General features: G+C 40.0%; 4 protein-coding genes across 9 annotated transcripts in view; 2 read left to right on the forward strand and 2 right to left on the reverse strand.

Annotated features, from left to right (window-relative positions):
- Positions 1-17,784, reverse strand: GON7 (GON7 subunit of KEOPS complex). 4 transcript variants are annotated; one of them, XM_081289023.1, is made up of 3 exons: positions 17,413-17,630; positions 448-529; positions 1-338 (listed from the first exon to the last, which is right to left on the reverse strand). In XM_081289023.1, exons 1-3 carry the CDS (start codon positions 17,612-17,614, stop codon positions 233-235), a joined length of 390 nt encoding a protein of 129 aa, XP_081145149.1. In that variant the 5' UTR covers positions 17,615-17,630; the 3' UTR covers positions 1-232. The 4 variants fall into 4 exon arrangements, with proteins under 4 accessions (XP_081145149.1, XP_081145152.1, XP_081145150.1 ...); XM_081289026.1 differs by lacking the exon at positions 448-529 and having other exon boundaries at positions 19-338; XM_081289024.1 differs by lacking the exons at positions 1-338; positions 448-529 and adding an exon at positions 14,790-15,572 and having other exon boundaries at positions 17,413-17,770.
- Positions 1,992-4,363, reverse strand: MOAP1 (modulator of apoptosis 1). The gene is made up of 2 exons (XM_081289385.1): positions 4,032-4,363; positions 1,992-3,866 (listed from the first exon to the last, which is right to left on the reverse strand). Exon 2 carries the CDS (start codon positions 3,744-3,746, stop codon positions 2,694-2,696), a length of 1,053 nt encoding a protein of 350 aa, XP_081145511.1. The 5' UTR covers positions 3,747-3,866; positions 4,032-4,363; the 3' UTR covers positions 1,992-2,693.
- Positions 4,369-10,902, forward strand: LYSET (lysosomal enzyme trafficking factor). 3 transcript variants are annotated; one of them, XM_081289388.1, is made up of 2 exons: positions 4,369-4,494; positions 5,361-10,902. In XM_081289388.1, exon 2 carries the CDS (start codon positions 5,377-5,379, stop codon positions 5,770-5,772), a length of 396 nt encoding a protein of 131 aa, XP_081145514.1. In that variant the 5' UTR covers positions 4,369-4,494; positions 5,361-5,376; the 3' UTR covers positions 5,773-10,902. The 3 variants fall into 3 exon arrangements, with proteins under 3 accessions (XP_081145514.1, XP_081145513.1, XP_081145512.1); XM_081289387.1 differs by having other exon boundaries at positions 4,440-4,574; XM_081289386.1 differs by having other exon boundaries at positions 4,487-4,945.
- The window catches only part of UBR7 (ubiquitin protein ligase E3 component n-recognin 7), a 20,001-nt gene continuing 15,930 nt past the window's right edge, over positions 17,731-21,801 (forward strand). Inside the window, exons 1-3 of the mRNA XM_081289022.1 lie at positions 17,731-18,018; positions 19,964-20,097; positions 20,696-20,756. Of these exons, the coding sequence (XP_081145148.1) occupies positions 17,869-18,018; positions 19,964-20,097; positions 20,696-20,756 (345 nt within the window). The 5' untranslated portion in view covers positions 17,731-17,868. The remainder of the gene's footprint in view (positions 18,019-19,963; positions 20,098-20,695; positions 20,757-21,801) is intronic.

A 21,801-nucleotide genomic window follows, 5' to 3' on the forward strand; every position in this document is an offset into this window, starting at 1 on the left:
TCTTTATTCCATAGAAGCAAGTAACAAAGTTGAGCCCACATTTAAGGTGGGAAAAGGAATGAAATCCACTTTCTAAAGCAGAAAATGACCACATAAGTTGTTTGAAATTCTTCTGGAAGGAAGGTTTGTCTGTTCTCCCACACTTTTCTATTCAATCTTTATTTACATCAGCATAAATGCATGGATATTTGTTAGGGGTCACAACTCAATACTATGTAATTTATTCTGTAACTCAAATTGCAGCTGTCATTACTAGTAACTTTTTCAGGCTGCTCCTGTAGCCTTTGACCTGCCATCTTCCTTTTGTTTCTCGGAGCATTTCCTTTGCATATTTTTCACTGAAAGAAAAGGAAATTACACAGTGTTTTAATGTGTCTTTGAAACATAGTTAAAAGAATATACACTCTTTTATTATTTCGTGATTTTTATAAATGAAACTGCCATTACCATATTTTAAGTGCTGGGGAGTATAGTCCAGGGGTAGAATGTTTGCTTAGCATACTGAAAGCCTTGGATTTGATCCTCAGCACTGCAAAGAAGAAAAAAACTTTTTTTTTTTTTTTTTTAGTTATGTAGTATTTACCAGATACATGGCAGAATACCTTAAAAACAGCTGTTTGGAATCAGACTATGTGTCCTTGCTCCTACACTGAATCTTCGTAAACCTCAAGCTTCTCATCTGTAATCTAGGGGAAATAATAGTATTTTTTTTTCTTTTATGTGACTGTGTGTGTGTGTGTGTGTGTTGCTGGGGATTGAACCTAGGTCCTTGTGCATTCGAGGCAAGCACTCTATCAACTGAGCTGTAGCCCCAGCCCTAAAAATGTTTTTGACGGGCTTCTGTGAGGACTTCAAAGGGCAACATAGAATAAAGATGAAGGACCCGGGAAATAGTCTGGCCCTGCCACTGCTTAGTTGTGAAGCCCTGGGCAAATTACTCAATTCTCTGTGCCTTAGGTTCCTCTATAAAATGGAGGTGGCAGAGAGGACTTGGCTTGTTGTAGGACCAAATGTGTTCAGTGGTGCTGTTTGGACAATACAGGTGCTCAGCATCAGCTATTATAACTGACCCCAAAAGAACCTCCAGGGAAAGGGTTATAATCTAAAATTAATATTATAATCTTGTGTCCTTAGCTCAGTGGCACACATATGGTGGTGAAGCATTTACTAACCCTGTGTAAACACAGCTAATATCATTACCACTAATGACGTGGCAAATGTGTGACAGAGCGTGGCACACTCAAACCACTATACAAATATAAACAAAAGCAGAACTACACCTTCAAATTATCCAGAGTTCAAATACCACCTAAAATTCAGCATTCTACAGAAAGGAACTTATGGGAACTTGGATTGTGATTGAGTAATGTACTCCTCTCCAATGCATATAAGAGGTACAGGTGTCAAGTTTGGCCAACAACACCTGCCCCTTTGTGTGGCTGTGGTAGACACCCTTAGGATTGCTTCTTTCTTGGCAGTGGAAAGAATTTGGGTCCTGTAGTAAAACAGAAGTCTGGCCCAGTCACAGACTAGTTGTTTCAACTCAGGCAAACTTTTCTTCTTCCCTGTGTTCATTTCCACAGTCCAAAACTGAGTTTCCCCATGTTGCAGGATTTGTACATGTGATGTGTGGTCCTTAGGATCAAAGGTAGGGCCTCATACATACCAGGCCAGCACTCTACCACTTAGCTCTAGCCCCAGGTCCATACTGCAGGAGTTTTAAAAGGATTACATGAGAAAATACATGGAAAAGCTTTTAGTCCAGTCTGCCAGGAAAAGGTATGCTGTGTTTCTTTCTTTCCTTTCTCCCTCCAAATTCAATACACTGAAGTCTCTGGATCTATACTTGTCCTATGTGTGTAGTCTTGTTTCATTCCATTGTTTTATGGCTTTGAAGATTACTCTGGGAATCTCACTTAGAAAAAGATGTCCTACCCCCTGGGCACCAACAGGAAAGAGTTCAAAGAATTAGGTTTGCATAACTAAGTCTGTGGTTTTCAAATTCATACTTTATGAACAGTTGGTTCACATGAAATCTCTTTTAGAACCTTAATGTAAAGAAAAAAGATTAAAGACATTTTATTAGCATTCCTTTATATTTTCACACCTATACTTTTATAACAATCATGAAAACAATATTCAGAACAATTGATGCTTTGATGACACATATCAGAAATCTGGCATTAAAGATGGCTGTTGCAGACTTATCAACCTCAGCATTCAGCTCTGCCTTTTGATTGCACAGAATCAGTGATTTGTGATTTGCACAGAAAATAACTTAATATCTTAACCATAGCTCTTTGTTAAAAGGAGCTCAACCAATGCTCCTCTTTTATCATGCAGGGCAATATACACACCTAAAAACCACTGAGGGCACACATGTGACATGCTACACTTGCACCTGCTACTAAACAAGCAGAATTCTCAGTGAGATCTGGTTTGCATATGCCACCTCTCAGCACTGTACACAAGATAGACCTTTTGTACAAATTTACATGACAATAAAAATCACAGGGGTGACACATTTAAGGGATATTAAATAGGCATGGAAATGACAAACGGTTTACACTGAGAACAGAATGAGTTACTTGACAGCCAAGGTGGGGATTGGTTAGTGTCTATCACTGGAGTACGTGGACTCATCTACCTCCATGCTCTGCTTATTGCCAGACATTCCTCTGCTCTCCTGGGATTCAGGTGAAATGCCCTTCTAACCCCCTCTGGAGAAAGGCTGCCTCCTCCTCAGCTGCCTCCTTATCCTTTATCAGTGCCAGTAACTGCAGTAAGCCTGGAGCTGGACCATCCTCTGGCAGATCAAGCTGTCTGTGAACTGTTCTGTGAATCGCCCCAGCGATGATTTGCTCTAGGCGGGCCTGATTCACATCACCCTTCTCTATTGCTCCTCTCTGTACCAGTTTCTGTAATAAAGGCTCTAGCCTTAGTACATAAGCAGACAACTTTTCTTTATCCTTCTGGTAAGTGTTTAGATATTTGACCTGCAACTCCCTAGGATTATCAGTAACCCCAAATACTGTCTCAAGAGCCTGAAGGCATTCATGGGCTTTAATTAAAGGATTATTTATCTTGAGGATACGAATAATATCAAATGCTGGGCCACGAAGGCTCTCTATCAATCGCCTTCTCTTTTCTGTATCAGACACCTGCCATGTCTTCATCATCTGAGTAGTATGAAACAGCCATGATCCAAATTCTTCTTCCCCTGGTTCTGGAGGATCCCTGCCTGAGAACAGTCTCAATTTTTTATAATTTAGGTATTGGAGGGCAGGCTGAAGAGCCTCATCTAATGCCTGTGTCAACATAGCTGCCTGCATTTCAGGGATCATGCCCTGGTCAAAAGGGTTATGTCCACACCCAAGAACTCTGGTCAACTCACCCACTGTCATGCCCTCTTCTTCTAAAAACTCATTTAATTTCCTTAAAAATTCATTATCCGGTTCTGGCGGCTTAAAGATCACTTTCCACACACCCCCTCTCCCCGGTATCTCCTTAGGAACCATATCATGACTTGTCTCCTCAGTAAGGCCTATTAAGGCTACGTTCCTGTTCTCATCCCTTCTGAACATCCTCCCAAGCAGTCTGTACTCCCCCAAAGGAGCCAGACCAGCCCGTAGAGCCTCCTCGATTTCGGCCACACCACAGGTCTGGGGGATGCCGGTAATCAACAGCGCTTTCCGAGGGTTAATATCCATCCCCCTGCACCAGTCTTCTAAAAGCCTCAGGGCCATCGTGCCCGAAATCAGAGATTTAAGTTCTAATTCTTCCGAAGCGCGTGTGCCCACCGCAATTCTCAGTAATCCTGCGCAGTACCCCACGCAGGTCTGGTCAACGTGCCGAGGTCCAGCAGCCTGCGGGGACAGGAGCCAGATCAGTTAGGGGTGTCTGCGTCTGGGGCCCAAGTGCAGGTCCCCGCGAGCCCGCTGCCGCGCTCTGCTGCAAGCAGCCCCTCCCTTCTCCCGCCTCTCCCGCACCTCTGGGTCAGTGAAGCGGCTCGCCATCCCACCTGCCCTCACCGTTATCTACTGCGATGCCTGCGCCGTCTGCGGGGGGCCGAGACGCTAGGCCCGCTCCCGACCGGGAGCAGGAGTGCGGGCGTGCTCGGGTCTGACCGACGCTCGGGAGGCGCGCCGGCCACCGGCAGTGGATGCCGAACCGCCCTGCCTCTGCCCTGCTCTCCGCAGCAAGGAGTGACGAGGCGCGACGAGGCGCTCAGTTGTGACCTAGGCACCGCGGAGGAGGCGCGGAGCACGCGAGGCGCCAGACCAGACCCTCGCCCTCCTGCGCCGCGGTGTCAGCCCTGGCCCAGCTGCGGCTGTCTAGGGTGCACTCTGGCAGGTCGTCTGGCGCGCGGAGGCGCACTGACATCACGAAGGCGGGCCTGGGGAGGCGGGGCGCGCGCGCTTCCGGCCCAAGCCGGAAGCCCCAACTGCGGCGGCATCCGGGACGGCGGGCGGGAGGGCCACCCGGGACAGGAAGGTGAGAGCCGGGACCTGCTCAGCTTTGCAGGCTGTCTCGGACGGCGGCCGCTGCTGGGCGCCGGACTCGCGGCGCTGCAGGTTGGCGAGGCACGGCCTGGCGCTGCCTGTGCAGCCCGGGAGCGGCGGGCGGGAGAGAGCTGCAGGGGGCGGGGCCGACGCCAGGGAGGCCCTAGTGGCCCGGGAGCCTCCCGGGCGGCCGGGTGACCAGCCCTGCTCTGCCCGAGGCGGCAGGGGCCGGGCCGCCGCGTGACTACCCGTAGTCACGCTGTACTTAATCACTGTTAGCTTGTGCTCCAGGGCTGGCGGCGCTCACCTTTCTCCCCGAACCGGGTGACCCAGGGAATTTCTTTCATGGTGGCTTGTTCTGAAATGCCAAAACCACCCGATTATTCAGAACTGAGTGACTCTTTAACGCTTGCCGTGGGAACAGGAAGATTTTCGGGACCACTGTAAGTGTTTAAGAGTTACTGTCATAACTTGGGGGCTCCAATGTTGGCATAATCTGTAGAACCCAATTTTCAGATTTGAAGCAATACTGTTAAGCCAGAAAGCATTTCAGCTGTAAAAGTGAAATGTCCCGTAGGAAATTGGCTTACTTACAGTTTCTGAAGTGAAGGTGTACAGGACCTATTTAAGCAGATGTAATTATTTATTATGTGGAATTCACATAAAAAGCATGTTTTTTACCTGCTCGTAACTACTACATAGAACAGCCACCTGTAGGTTATGTACATTTCTTATAAAATTTATTTTGAATATTAGTGGGGTATTTTAGAGCTTTTGAAAATAAAACAAATACGTTTGGAATAGTTGCCATAGAAACATTACTAGACCCTAACTGTTTTTTCATTTTTTACTTCGAAGGCACAGAGCATGGAGAATGATGAACTTCCGTCAGCGGATGGGGTGGATCGGAGTGGGGCTGTATCTGTTAGCAAGTGCAGCAGCATTTTACTATGTTTTTGAAATCAATGAGACTTACAACAGGCTGGCTTTGGAGCACATTCAACAGCACCCAGAGGAGCCTGGTGAAGGAACCACATGGACACACTCCTTGAAAGTTCGCTTACTCTCCCTGCCTTTTTGGTTGTGGACAATGATTTTTCTGATACCTTACTTACAGATGTTTTTGTTCCTTTATTCTTGTACAAGAGCTGATCCCAAAACTGTGGGCTACTGTATCATCCCCATATGCTTGGCAGTTATTTGCAATCGCCACCAAGCATTTGTCAAGGCTTCTAATCAGATCAGCAGACTACAACTGATTGACACATAAAATCAGTCATTGGTTTTTCTTTATGATTATGAAACTGCCAGCACATTATGGAGTCTGATCACAAGAATGCGATTTCTTCACAGATCTCAGGAAGCTGTGGTGCGACAGAGGCTTTTTAAAAATGTGACTAAGGGACGATCTTTATCTGAATAATAATGATTTTTTTAGGTAAAGCCTGAGATATAGTACTACAGAATCATGTTGATGACTTCAGGTTTTGCAAGTAAAATTGTGTCTTGTTATTTGTATTCTTTAGAAACTTGAATAAGTACCTGAACTCATTTCTCTTATACTGTGCAGCATAGTGACAATTGAGAAAATTTTCCTTTGGGGAAAAAAGTGAATATGAACATTTCCATTGTGTTAAGTGTAAAAAGGTCCAAATATGATCATAAAATTTAAATTTTATACAATTACATGGCTTGCTTTAAGATTCTTAAAACACACACCAATTCATCCTTCTGTAGATAAGCTTATGCTTGCTTGCTTTCAGTTTGAGGAAGTGGTATAAAACTATTGAAATAACAATGGTTTATTATTAATTTTGGTGTTAGGGATTGAACCCAGGGTCTGGTACTTGCAAGTACATATGCTGCTACTGGCCTATATCCCCCAGCTACGATGCCTGTCTTGATAAGCAGAATTTGTTCTGGATAATGGCTGGCTAAATCATTTAAAAATTTTGTTTTAGTTGTAGATGGACACGATATCTTTATTTTGTTTATTTTTATGTGGTGCTGAGGATCAAGCCCAGTGCCTCATACTTGCGAGGTAAGCACACTCTACTGCAGCTACAACCCCATCCCCGCTGGCTAAATCATTATTAATGCTCCTGGTTTTAAAAAAATTTGGGCTGAGCATAGTGGTGTGTATCTATAATCCCAGTAACCGGAAGAGTCAGACAAGAGGATCACAAGTTCCAGGCCAGCCTCGGCAACATAGGGAGGCCCTAAGCAATTTAGTGAGATCCTCATCTCAAAATAAAAAAATTAAAAAAAAAAAAAAAAAAAAGGCTGGGGATGTGGCTCAGTAGTAAAGCACTTCTGGATTCAATCTCCAGTATCAAAATAGTAATAATAATAATATCTACTTGGGAAGAGACTAAATGTTTTAAAGTCTAGAAATAACTTACACAGAAGATGTGAATAGGTGAAGGTAATTTAATCTAGTCCTTCAGATGTGATGCCCTTCTAAAGTCTACCATCCTGTCATCCTGATTTTTTCACCCACAGCAATTGCATGAGGATGTGATTCTTGTACCTCCTCTCCTTTGCATTTATATTACCTTGTGTCAGGTACCAATACAAACAACTAAAGAAATAAAAGTTGTTTTTTTTTTTTTTCTGGGTAAGGTCAGGATATGTAGTTATGTTAACACTAGGACATATTTTACACTATTTCGGTAATGATCATAACCTTTTTTTTGGGTGCTTACTCTGAAGATCTGTTTGAAGAGCTTTCCATGAATTAACTCCTATATTACAACTCCTCTGAGATGGCAGTTATTTTCCACGTTTTACTGATGGCAAACTGAGGCAAGAGTTAACTAACTTGCCAAAATCTGGCATTCTGATAACTTTGTGTTTAACCGCTAAGCTATAGTGCTTTTCACAGATGATAAATGTTTTTAGTACTGTTACTGTTTGCCCAGTCATGCCAAAGAATGGAAATGGCAATATTAGTGAGAAAAGTTTTCTCAGTTTATATAAGCTACTGAAAATAAAATTTCTTAGCAATTTGACCTTTATGTCACATTTGATACACAAGGAAGGTTGAGCATTCCACAGCAAACTTTTATCTAAAAGATAAATCAGGTACCTTGGTAACTCAAAAGCACCAGAATCTCTCTTACCACCTCCAAAGGTCCAGTTACTGATGTTTCTTGACATAATACACTCAATCCAAACAATCGGCAGTTGGAAATACCTATTAGATAATAAAAATCTAGCATCTTTTCTTTTTGCAGTACTGGGCTTGAACATTTGCATATATTGAGTACTCAGTATGTATGCATGCTGCAGCCACTGTTTTCTGTTTCTTCACTTATAATCTTATGAGGCAGGTATTGCATTGGTAGTAATACCATTTACAGAGGAGGAAATTTGATGCACATAGGAATCAATAATCTGTCCATGGTCACACAGCAAGTTAAGTGGAAAGAGTCAGGATTTGAATCCAGGATGTTTACATTCAGATCTCCAGGTTTTTAATCATTCCACTTAACTACTTCTCAAAAAAAGGAAAATTTGAGGAAAATCATTGGGAAATTTCCTGCTTTGTCTGGATGCAGTGTTAATTTGGAGATGACTTTAGAAAATTATTTCAATTGCTTTTTGTCTTATAAATGCTTTATGTACTGCCACTTGTGAAAAGGCAATTCCTTTTTATTGAAGTAGATTTTATCTAATTTTGGAATTTTAAGCTTTAGTAAGTAAATAAATGTTCAGTCCATCTGTATCAACATCATATTGCCTTGATCACAGGAATATGAATTAATAGTAAGATTGGTGTAGTTTTTCCAAATATAATTACAAAATTCTAGATTACAGGGTTAGTCTGCTTTATTATTTAAGAATTCCTTATAATTAAACCTGGCTTTTTATAGCTACGTTCAAAACATCTTTGGTAGGATGAAAAGGAGGATTGAGGAAGAGATTTAAATTAATAGATAGGAGACTTTGGAACCACAACCCCAGCCCCTAGATTATCCTTTATTTCTATTCACTTCACAATATGAAAGGTAATATGAAATCCTAAATACAAAATTATATAGTGAATTGGATGGTAAATAATATTAATTGCTGCAGGGATTTAGGGAAGGGCGGATATCCTAGGAGCCATAACTTCTAATTATTTGCTTCCAGATATGAGAAAAATAGAGCTATATTCCACAAGGATTTCATGTCATTTCATTTGCAACTACATCTGAGATGAAATGATCCTGAAACGTCAAATATATATATATTTTTCTAAAGTACTAGTGTAAGAAATAGATAATTGCAGAAATATGTAATTCATGGTGCTTTAGTCAACATTTAAATTTTCTGACTTTAAAATGACTTTAGGGATGGGGTTGTAGCTCAGTGGTACAGCACTTGCCTAGCACATGTGAAGCCCTGGGTTCGATCCTCAGCACCACATAAAAATAAATAAAATAAAGGTATAGTGTCCATCTACAACTGAAATTTTTCTTTAAAAAAAAAAAAAAAGGTTCCCTAAAGTTTAGAATTTGATTCTATTTCAAAGCCTTCACAATTAAACTTTTCTTTAGGGAAGTGGAGTCATGAGGTCAAGTGCTCACATGAGAGTGACTGCACCCATAAAATAACCAAACCAGTTTGTGTGTTCATGGATAGTGTTAATCTTTTTTTTAATTAAGATTAAATGAGGGGCTAGGGCTGTAGCTCAGTGGCAGAGTATCTGCCTAGCATGTGTGAGACTGGGCTCTATCTTTAGCACTACATAAAGATAAAATAAAGGCATTCTGTCCATATACAAGTAAAAAAAAATTTTTTTAAAATGATCAGATGATTTCCTTCTTGATGGACTTAACAACTTATCTCTAAATTTACTACAATATCTGGGGGCTGGGGATACAGCTCAGTTGGTAGGGTGCTTGCCCCACAAAGACAAAGACCTGGGTTCAATCCTCAGCACTACCACCAAAAAAAAAAAAAAAATTACCACAGTATCTCATGACTCATTTTTTTGCATCAAATATGGGCTATCACCTAATCAATTCTCCAACTTATAAAATTCCCATACAATTTTGGACCATGATTGGAAATCATCATGCATTAGTATTTGTTTTACTTTAAGGTAGTGAATAGGTATTAAAATAAGGCTGTATAGGGGCTGGGGTTGTAGCTCAGTGGTAGAGCACATGCCTAACGTGAGGCATTGGGTTCAATTCTCAGCACCACATATAAATAAAGGAATAAATAAATAAAATAAAGGTCCATTGACAAAAAAAAAAAAAAAATAAAGCTGTACCTTATAAGTATCTGGGGAAATCAAATCAAAGCACAACTCCTCATATAACAATGCCAGGGTCCCTTACCAACCAATTATATCTGATTTTGGGGGTGGACCCCAGCCAATCCTATTCTTAAAACTTTTCAAATGATTCCATCTGGGTTGAGAACCATTGGTTCAGTGTTTCTACGTAGCATTTACTAAAGACGCAATGGTCAGTCAGATTTGCTTGTCTTTGGAATAATTGTAGCAAAAAAAAAATTTTTTTTTTTTGGTACTAGGGATTGAACTCAGGGGCACTCGGCCACTGAGCCACATCCCCTGCCCTCTTTTGTATTTTATTTGGAGACAGGGTCTCACTGAGTTGTTTAGCATCTAGCTGGTACTGAGGCTGGCTTTAAATTCGTGATTCTCCTGTCTCAGACTCCTGAGCTGCTATGATTACAGGTGGGCACCACCGTGCCCTGATGTAGCAAATGTTCTGAAGGAAGTTCACCCCATCTATTTTAATTACAAATCTTTAGAGTTGTCTGTATTTTCTAATTTCAAATTCTCTGCGGTTTTCTAAAATATGCTTCTATCAGACTTCTGCCTCCCATTACCAAACTGTTCTCAAGAGGTCACCAGTCACTTATAGTAACTCCACCGTCAAGTCTTGGTTCTCAAATCATCTATCAGCAGTTCTTGGATACTGTGTCCTTGAGATACCTTCTTCAGTTGGTTTCTGAACCAGTATAGCTTTAGTGATAATGGATATTCTTTGTGCTATTCAAATCAGTAGCTGCTAGCTAGATGAAGGAAGCTAATATGACTGAGGAACTGAATTTTAAACTTTATATTTATTTAAATAGTCATACGTGGCAAGTATTAAATGGTTCAGTTCTAGCCACTTTTGAATTCTTCCTTATACCTGCTTCTGACTTCTTGGCTGGTTCCTTCTAAACGTTGGTGTATCCCAGTTCTCTTTTTTATACTTACTCCTTTGGTCATTTTATTTAACCTATCTTTCCCTAACCTTCTCTAGGTTGACTTATACTTCCTCTTTGACAAATATTTGGATGGAAAATGTGTTTTATTTGGGTGTGAAGGGGTTGCTTTTTATGTGAAATTGTATTCTTTGCCCTGAATTTACATGACAGAGTATTAAACTGTTAATGTGGCTGATCTGTGCTTATTAAGTTCAAAGCATGAGTTTTTAAGTTCAAAGTTATTAGCCAGGTGTGGTGTCACAGGTGTTTTCCTGTGTAATCCCAGGGACTTGGAAGACTGAATCAGGTTACAAGTTGGAGGCCAGCCTGGGAAACTTAGCAAGACCCTGTCCCAAAACAAAAGAGCTTGGGGTAAGGACTTTGGAGATCAAACCCCAGTATTGAAAAAAAAAAATCTCACAATTTTTTTCTACATATGTATAGGGAAAAAAATATAAATAAATAAATATATATATATATATTTTAGCAGAGAACAGAAAGGCATAAAAGGAAAACGATACCTCTCTCCCTTAACTCCTATATTCTCTTCCCAGTGGCAGTTGGATTATATCTTTTGTTTAAAAAGATATATATCTTTTATATATCTTTTTATATATCAGCCTGGATTATATATATATTATAAGCATGTCAATCTTACATTTTCCAGTAGTTTAGCATTCTACAGATTTCTGTTTCTTACTAGTTTTCATTTAGCAGAGATTGATCCTTAATGGCATATAGTTCTACTCATATCTTGATCTTTTTAATGACTGCACAGTATGGTTGTACTATCATTTCTTTACTTTTATACTAGTCTTCTGCTGATGAACAATGTCAACTTGACTTTCATCAAAGAGCTTATACCAATCTACACTCTCCCCATTTTTTCATTCCTAGTTCTTTTTGTGTGTGTGGTTTTTGAGACAGGGTCTCGCTAAGTCCTTAGGGCCTCCCTAAATTGCTGAGGTTGGTCTTGAATTTGAGATCTGCCTGCCTCAGTTTCCTTGTCACTGGGATTACAGGTATGTCCCCACACCCTCTCTAGCTCAACATTGCATCAGAAGAATTTAGCTTTCAGTCTTAGAAGTAAAAAATGGTATTATATTATAGTTTTAATTTTCATTTTTTTGAAATGACATTTTTTCACTTAAAAATCTATGTGGATTTCTTTTCCTGTGTCCATTTCCTTTGCCTATTTCTGCTGTGCTTTCCTGACAGGTACATAAGAGATATACTTTACCCCTCTTTATATTCTCACCTTATTAAAAGAATGTTTAGGAGGAATTTTATTATTTACTTTTATGGTTTCTGGATTTTTAAAATCTTAGGAAATTTTTCCTCATTCTAAAACTATAAAAGCTATTATTCTATTATTATTTTTATGGACTTTTTTATACAAAAAATCTTAATATTTATCTGAATTTTTTTTTCTCTGTAGTACTAGGGATTGAACTAGGGGGCTTTCTACCACTGTGCTACATTCCCAGCCCTTTTTTTTAAATTGAGACAGGGTCTTCACTAACTAGCCCAGGCTGGCCTTGAACTTGTGATCCTCCTGTCTCACAGCCTCCCCACTTACTGGCCTGAAACTTCTTATGTTCTAAGGAGTGAGGGAGAAAAACCCAATTTCTCCACAAAAATTAACCAATTTGTTTCTTTTCTCATTTGTTAAAATAAAACAGTTTTTGCCAGGTACAGTGGCCATGCCTATAAATCCTTGGGACTCAATGGTAGAGCACCCTTGGATTCAATCCCCAGCACTGCCAAAAAAAAAAAAAGGTTTTATTATAAACATCCCCCAATTTCTCCAATAGAGAATTTTACATTCTACTCTAATATTTAAATATCCAAGAAAAAATTACCATATAACAATCATACTGCAATTAATTTCCCAAAACACTTTATCTGTAAGTATCACCAGTCCTGATACAAAAAAGGTCAGGTTTTCAAGATGTCTTTTATAAACCTTATTGCAATATATTATATTTAAGGAATAATAAAGATCAATAGAATAAGAGCAAGCAATGAAAGGGGAAGAGGAGAATGAAGCTTACTAAATTATGTTATGTGCAATGTATCTTTTTTTTTGGGGGGGGTACTAGGGACGGAGCCCAGGGATGTTTAACCACTGAGTCACATCCCTAGCTCTTTTATTTTACTTTGAGACAGGGTCGTGCTAAGTTGCTTAGGGCCTTGCAAAGTTGTTGAGACTAGCTTTGAACTTGTGACCCTCCAGCCTGAGCCTCCCAAGCTGCTGGTTGTGGTGTGCGCCACCACACCCAGCTAATGGGCCCATTTAAAAAAATAAATAGAAGACCAATAGAGGAAGAGGACTGGGGGAGAAGAGGGAAGGTAAACAGGAAGAACTGAGGATTAAAACAGAGCTATGTTATATGCATTTATGAACATCAAAATGAACACCACTATTATGTATGACTATAATGCACTAATTTAAAAAAACAATAGTGATAAAAAAGAAATGACATTCTACACTTACATAGACTGAACAATTCCACTGACAAATAGTTATGTCTTTAATAGGCTAAATAGGGACTAGATAAAAGTACTATATAACAAACAGAATCACACCTCTAAATGAAAACAAACTATATTTCCTTTTCAAGTACAGGCCCTTAGCTGGGTGTGGTGGTGCACAGCTGTAATCTGAGCAGTTCAAGGCCAGCCTGGGTAACTAAGCAAAAACCCTGTCTCAAAATAAAAAATAAAAAGGCCCCTGAAAGAGGCACTGGATTCAATACCCAGTATGGATAGATAAATAGTCCTTCCCAAGGAAAAGTAAAAAACGATCCTCTGGAGGAAATTAAACTAAAAACTGAAACCTGATGGATGAGAAAAGCAAAACAAAAGTCATAGCCCGGGAGGGAGGGGATGCATTAATTTACTTCCATACTTTCCCCCCCAAATAAATTTTTCTTCCCAGGTAATTAAAAAAAAGGGGGGTATAATTAATGTTATAATGCTATCTATAGCCAAGCAACCACAACCTATTATAAAAGAATGAAGGTTCCTGGCTACAGAATTCTATTCCTTAAAATAAATATTGCTTAAGCCTTGCTTTTAGAAAAGACCTTTTGCAAACACTCGATATTTAGAAAATTATCTACGTATAGTGTCAAGTATATTTAGGAAGGACTATTTTCTTGTACAAAAGTAAAATTGGAGTTGTTCTGCTTGCCCCTGGTTAATGTTTGTACCATTAGAAGGCGACAGATTAGAAAATTAGACAGGGCATTTCCTCTACACTAGTCCTTTAAACATCCTTTTGGTCAAACACATGGCTCACTTATGAAGAAAAAAGTATTAGAATTAGAATCAGTATTACAACTAATTAAAAGATCAAAACTATAACCAGGAACTTTAAAACACTGGACCACAGCACAAATGCTGTTTTGAAGTTTCTTCAAAAACACTAAATGAAGGAGGAAACAAAAAGTTCAGCTATCAGCTTAACCATATAATATCAACTATATGTTTTTTCTTTAGGGACCATAAATGGTAGTATTAAGATGTAGTATTATAATAAATCAGTTGAATATTAGAAATATTATCATAAATTAAATAAGATAATTTCTGACCATTTATAACCTTTTCTAGTGGCACTGTTTTGATTACATTAAGAGTACTTAGTGGAAGGCTAATGTTCCAAGTAAAATATTTTAATGATATGAAGTGTATAAAAATTGAGTGTTTTTAATAGCATGTACTGTTAGGCTATAGCTTTCAGAATATGCAGCTGGGAAAGTACAATGACAATATCATTTAAATTAACTGATAATAAAAGTGATTCATGTAATATGATTAATAATTTAATATTTTATCATCTTAAAACAAAAATCCAACCAAATGCAACCCAGCTCTGCCATTGGTTAGCTCTGTAAACAGAGGCAAATAACTATTTTGAGAGTTCAGTTTACCTCTAAAATAAGTCATATTATTTGTAAGGTTATTTCCAATTCTAAAATTCTATGACTATTTGTATTTCATTAGGTACGTGCTACTTGATTTCTTTGCATTTTAGCTATCTAAAGTAATCAGGAAAAATGGACAGTAAATTAAAAATGCTTTTATTCCACTGATAAGCAGAAACACACACACACACGTATTTTAGGAATATATATATTTTAAAGTTTCAACATTTCTTTGTTAAGTAAAGCCAAAGTATGGCTACAAGTGGAGAGGAAATAGCTAAGTTACAGTCAACAAAACTGGTTTACTTAGGTCTTATATTTGTACTTGTACATATACCATATTATAGCATAAAAACATGCCCCATCTTGTATCTCGAGCTTCCAGATAAGTCAGATGATTAATTCACCCTGAGTGGGATCATCTCTGGCTGTCTATATAAGGGCTATATAGATGGGGAATTCAATATTTCCTTGGTACTACTCTCAATGTCCTTCTTTCAAAGGTGTAGACATCACACAATTTAAACTCAATGGCTATTTTAAGAACAAAACAATGATGAAAAATTCAGTTGCCATGTTGGAGGAATTTATACATTCTTAAGTATTCTATTTATTTTCTATGGCTTGGAATTTCTCACCCAAGAAAACAAACTTCATTCCTAAACATTTATCATATCTTTCTCTGCTAGAAACAGAAGCAAGTTTTCTCTCTGACAAACTTGTCACAGGGGAACAAATTAAATGCTTTCCCAAAATGGAGCATAAGTCTTCCTTAATATCAGTGTATCATAACTACGATGTAGCAGCAGTCTTTAAAATTTCATAAGTTATAGCTAAGAAGGCAGTTTTGGCCGTTTTGCAGATGGTCCATCTGAGTTAGTTCTTTTATCAATGTTATTTTCATCTTCTGCATCATCTTCACCATCACCTTTTAAAATAAATATTTGTTGTATGACATGTTCAGTGGGTTGAAAGAAATATAGAAGTTAAATGGTCAAAATGAGACCATTTCACTTTAGGGATTATTAAAACCACACTTATTTTAGATTTTTAAAAAGACTTCAGCGGATTTTAATATTTAAAACCTCTCTTTTGGGGCTGGGGATGTGGCTCAAGCGGTAGTGCGCTCGCTTGGCATGCATGTGGCCCGAGTTCTATCCTCAGCACCACATATAAACAAAGATGTTGGGTCTGCCAAAAACTAAAAAAAAAATAATAAATGTTAAATTCTCTCTCTCTCTCTCTCAAACAAACAAACAAAGAAACCCTCTCTTTTGGATCACTTTCTTTTTTGGAGATATAATTTCTTTAACATAAAAATTCACTTTCTTTTTGGTACTGGAGATTGAACCCAGGGCACTTATCCACTGAGCCACATCCCCAGCCCTTTTTGTATTTTTCAATTTAGAATCAGGGTTTCACTGAGTTTAGGGCCTTGCTAAATTGCTGAGGCTGGCTTTGACCTCCTGCCTCAGCCTCCGGAGCCACTGGTATTACAGGCCTGAACTACCACACCCAGCTGGCTCTTTTCTCTATGGATTTTCCTACTTTGGACATTTCCTATAAATGGAATCATACAATATATGGCCTTTTGTGTCTGATTTTGATTTATTGTTTTCAAGATTCATTCCTGTTGTAGCATGTATCAATACTATTTTTTTTAAATGCCAAATAACCACATTTTGCTTCTGCACTAATGGATTCAGGGACATCTGTGTTGTTTTCATTTTTTAGCTACTATAAATAATGCTGCTAAGATTCTGAGTTTTTGTTTAAACATGTTTCCAGTTCTCTTGGGAGGACTAACAGTGACACTACTGGTTCACATGTTAACTTTTTAGTTTTTTGAGGAACTGCCAAACTGTTGTAGGTGGAAACATCATTTTAGAGTTCCACCAACAATGTACAAGTTCAATTTCTTCACATCCTAGACACTTTTTATTGCTCTTTTTAACAGCCAGCATCCACATCATCAAAATGGAAACAAAATGGAAAGGAAAAGTACAGTTCAATTTCTTCTATGAGAAGAGTAAATATCTAGTTCTTAGGTATTTTGTTTGTCTTTTATAACTCAGGGCAGTCAAAAATGGAATGATCTTTTTCTGTATTCTCATTTAAGATTTCTTTTAAATGAACACAGTTAAAAGTTCATGGTTCTGCTTTCAAAATATCACCTATGAAACTGGTATATGGGAAAGGAGTTTCTGAGGTTGAAGACTGGTTAAGCTGAAATCGGCCCCACTCGTCGGAACCTGCTCCTACTGTAATCAATTGCACTCTTTCAGACACGTCTGTAATTTCACACCTGGCAAACTCCATTGTCGTTTCCAACACCCAGCTCATAAGTCGTGGCCACTCTAGGGACGCCTTGCTTGGGTCTCTCGGCTTGCAGGAGTTAGAGGGTCCCAGAGTCACAATTTTTCACTCGTTCACGACCGTGTCAGCCTGCCTCATCCCACTGATTCCCAAGGGCAGGAACTGAGTTGTATTCACCTCATTCTTTCCGGACCTCAGTCCAGACCCACCCTGCTGGGCACAGAGCAGTGGGCGTTCAGCACGGTTTTTGCGATCTAAATGAACAGTCGGGGAAACGCTGGGGCAGTAACCGCTTGGACACATAGGGCAGCGAGTGCCCACACTTTCAGAAGCAACTTCCCGCCCGCCCAGACTCACTTTCCACAACTCCGCCACTCACAGGGCGGCCCCAACCGACGTTCCCGGGTCCCCGCCCCGCCCTCCTGTGGCTCCAGCACCTTCTCAGAGCTCACCGTCCAACGTCTCGTCTGGGGCCACGCGGCCCTGCGCTTCCTGCTGTACCAAGGGACCAAAGAAGTCGGATACCAGCTCCTTCATCTGGGTCACACCCGACAACAGGTTCTGAAGAGAGTCGGCGTCCCCGGTCCTGTCACAGAGTACCCGCAGTCGCTGCTGCTCCCCGTCCGGGCCAACGTACTCTCCTGAAAGCTCCATGGCGACCGCTGAGCTTTAAGAACGCGCCACAGAAAAGCGCCACCCGGAAGCGGAAACCAGCCCGCGGCCCGCGCGGGCGGGAGCCGCTAGAGGAATGACTTCCGTTTGTCGGAAACTGCTCCTCCCATTTCCTTCGCCTTCCTTCTTTGGGATTGGTTCCTGACACTCAGGCCCCGCCTCCTCCGCTACGCCCCTCGCGGCCGCTTTTCCCGCCTCCGCCAGGGCCGAGCTAGGAGCCCGGGTGACAGTTGAGGATGGCTGGTGCTGAGGGGAACGCTGGACGGCAGTCGGAGCTGGAGCCTGTGGTGTCGCTGGTCGACGTACTTGAGGAGGACGAGGAGCTGGAGAACGAGGCGTGCGCCGTCCTGGGCGGCAGCGACTCCGAGAAGTGCTCCTACTCGCAGGTGGGCTCTCAGCCCGGGCCTCATCTTCTCCCGCGGCTCCGGCTGAACCTTCTGTCTCCGGCGGCGTTTTCTCTCCCCCCCCCCTTTGCCGCGGTCGACCCCTCTGCGCTGGTCCGGGCCGCCATTCTTCTTGAGCTTTACAGCCCAGGCTGTCCTTTTATCCTCAGCCTTCCCTGGGCCCCTTTCCTCAGCAGGGCCTTCCTCCTCCCTGTCTTCCCCGTCCGGCTTCGGCGCTCGAGCGGCTGCTCTGTCCTTCCTCTCCAGTCCCTCCTTGCTGGCCTTGGTGCTTGCTCTTCACGAAACCGTACGCACGACCTCTCAAATCCACACATCTTTCTCCTGCTTTTTCCCATCCGTAGAGTGTTGGCTTATCGAAGGGTAGGATCAAAGTAGAGAGCGAATCCTGCATTTGAAAATCTCCCTGTGTGGGATGGGCTCATTGATTGCACTGCGATAGTTTAAGAGCTTGCTAGTACTTTCTTTTCTTTCTTCCTTTCCTTTTTTTCTTTTTTCGAGAAACAAAGCAAGCACCCTATTCCCTGTCTGCAGTCTCACTTTCCTCCCACTGGAAATAGACCGGAACCAGAAGAGCAGGTGGCCCTAACAAGGGGGGGGGGGGGGAGGAGAGAAACGTTTGGAAGATGTTGTGTACAAGAGTTTGAGGGGGTGTGATGTAGTGTTTTTGTGACTCATCCTGTATTTTTAGGTACAAAAAACGAAGAAGGATGAGTAGGAAGAAAACGAACAAGGATTAAAAATTGGTAGGGGAAGGATTATTTAGGCCTGGGTTTAGGGGAACATGGGGGAATGAGGGGAGAGACTTGCAGTTATTTTGTAATATAGACTGAAGTCATAATTTGACAGTTGTCATCATTGGCCAAGTTGAGTTTACACTGTAAATGTCTAGATTGTTGAATACACCTGGTAGGCAGAGATAGTCCCAGATGTTGGCTGGTATATAAAATCTTTGGTCACTAATAAAACAACTTTTTCCTTGTTTTTTTTTTTTTTTTTAAAAAAAAGGTCCACAATCTATATATAAGCTATTTTTGAAATGTAGTCAGTTTTATCAAATGGACATCCATAAAATTTTCTTATTGTAGTTAAACATGGATATTTGCATGAATCATATGTTTAGGTTTTGAAAAAAGTCAACACTTGCATGTACCCACCCACCACCCAGAGCAAGAAATAGAATATTACTGGCATGCCAGAGCCTGCTTGTATGTCTCCCTTCTTCTTAGAGGAGGGTAACCCTTAGCAAGATTTCCAGAGTTTTGCCGTTTTTCCTTCAGTTTTTTGTTTTGAAACATTTTTTAAGTTATAGATAAGATAAAAGAATAGTACTGTGAACACCTGCATGCCTTCTACATGTATTCACTTTTTAACATTTTATCATGTTTATCTTTCTCCTTTATATATATATATATATATATATATTTTAATTTTTATTGTTGGTTGTTCAAAACATTACTCCTTTATATATATAATATGCTTTTTTTGAGTCACTTGAAAATCAGCTGCACATGTCGTGACACGGCACTTCTAAATACTTCAGCATGCATCAAAGGGATTCTTTTCTCTTTGATGGAATTTCACACATTTCCCCCAAATTAAAGTGTGATATTGCATACATAGACCTGCACACCTTTACCTGCATCTTCATATGTTAAACTGATTAAGCAGACCAATTTATTCACAGCTGATTGGAAAATTTCAGCTTCTTATCTCTTGAAGATAAAATTGTATGAAAACAAAATTAGCATATATGAAATGTGGCAGCATTTTGGAACCCTGTTGTATAAAAATTTTAAGTAGTCTCAGTGTTTTTTACAGGAAGATCTTGACCACAAACATTCCGATTTTAATTATTTCTGAGATCTTAGTATTAATGAACTGTGCTATTTCATTAACTTATTCTCTTCTGTTTTGGGCTGTCTTCTAGGGCTCAGTAAAGAGACAGGCACTCTATGCCTGTAGTACCTGTACCCCAGAGGGAGAAGAACCAGCAGGAATTTGTCTAGCTTGCAGTTATGAATGTCATGGTAGTCATAAACTATTTGAGCTGTACACAAAAAGGTAAACAGAATGCTGAAAGTTTTCTGAGTATTTAGAGATTATTTACCAGATACAGTTTTTCTTAACTTTGCTTTTGCATTCAAAGTAATTCTTCACTGTTGAAATTTAATGTAATTGTTTTACATAAGTGGAAGAGAATGGTTTTTCCATAGGACCTTTAAAATATAATTATGATACGAAATCAAATTACTCATCCTCTTCTGACATTATTTTGTGTGTGTGTGTGTATGCGCGTGCGCAGGTGCACGCCCCACATAAATATTTACCTTTTTCATTTTGTTTTGAGATGAGATATTGCTGTATTTCCAGGGATGGTCCCAAACTCCTTGGCTCTCTCAGTCCTGCCTCAGCCTTCCTAGTAACTGGGACTACACCCAGTTGTCTTTATACATAGTAATTTTAGAATTATAAAACCTTTTATTGTTATATGCTTGGGGAAGTTCCAAATCAGATACCTGAACAGCAATCAAGCCATTTTTTAGATCCTAGAAATGAGTTTAAAGGGTTGAAATGAGTCAAAAGGCTACAATTTGAGTTTAAGGAATACTTCATTAGTCTTAAAAGAAAAATAAAATTTGCTTTTCCTCCTTTTTTCCAGAAATTTTCGTTGCGATTGTGGAAACAGCAAGTTTAAAAATTTGGAATGCAAATTATTTCCTGTAAGTAAGCAACTTAACTACAAATGCATTTAAAGGAACTGAAGTCAATATTTACCAGAGTGGGTTAAAACCAAATGTGTATTTCATTTCTTACTTTGTTGGAAAAAATAGCCTGTTCAGAGACTATAACGTAGACTACAATTGATATAACATTCTGTAGGGAAATTTTTGTGTGTGTGTGTGTGTGTGTGTGTGTGTGTGTGTGTTGTTGGAAATTGAACCCAAGGCCTTGTTCATGCAAAGCAAGCACTCTACCAACTGAGCTATATCCCTAGCCTAAGGGAAATTTTTTATAGTGACTCAGGTTTATTTATTTTCCACATTTTTTATTGGTGCATTATAGTTGTACATATTGGTGGGATTTGTTGTTACATATTTGGACATGCACACAATATAACAATATAATACGGACAGTATCATTGCCCTGCATTTCTCCCCTCCTTCCGTGTCTTCCACCCTTTGGTCCCTTTTTGTTTTTAATCTCCCTTTGATTTTTAGGAGATCCACCCCCACCTTTTGTTTTCCCTCTAGCTTATGCATGTGAAAGAAAACATACCCCTTTAACCTGAGTTTGACTTACACGTTTAACATGGTAGTCTGTAGTTCCATCCATTTTCCTGCAAATGACATAATTTCATTTTTATTTATGGCTGAGTAAAACTCCATTGTGTATGTGTACCACAGTTTCTTTATCTGTTCATCCATTGGTGGTCACCTAGTCTGGTTCCATAGTTTGGCCGTTGTGAATTGTGCTGTATCGTATGTGTATATCACTGTAGTAAGATGGCTTCAATTCCTCAGAGTAAATACTGAGAAGTGAGCCAGTTGAGGTAGTGCATGCCTGTAATCCTGGTGGTTTGGGAGGCTAAAGCAGGAGGATTGCAAGTTCAGAGGCAGCCTTGGCAAAAAAGAGAGGCACTAAGCAACTCAGCAATACCCTATCTCTAAATAAAATAAAAAATAGGGTTGAGGATGTGGCTCACTAGTTGAGTGCCCCTGAGTTTAATCCCCAGTACAAAAATACTGACACATGGTATAGCTGGGT

This window comes from Spermophilus citellus (assembly GCF_964194105.1).
Source record: "Spermophilus citellus genome assembly, chromosome: 4".
NCBI lineage: Eukaryota > Metazoa > Chordata > Mammalia > Rodentia > Sciuridae > Spermophilus > Spermophilus citellus.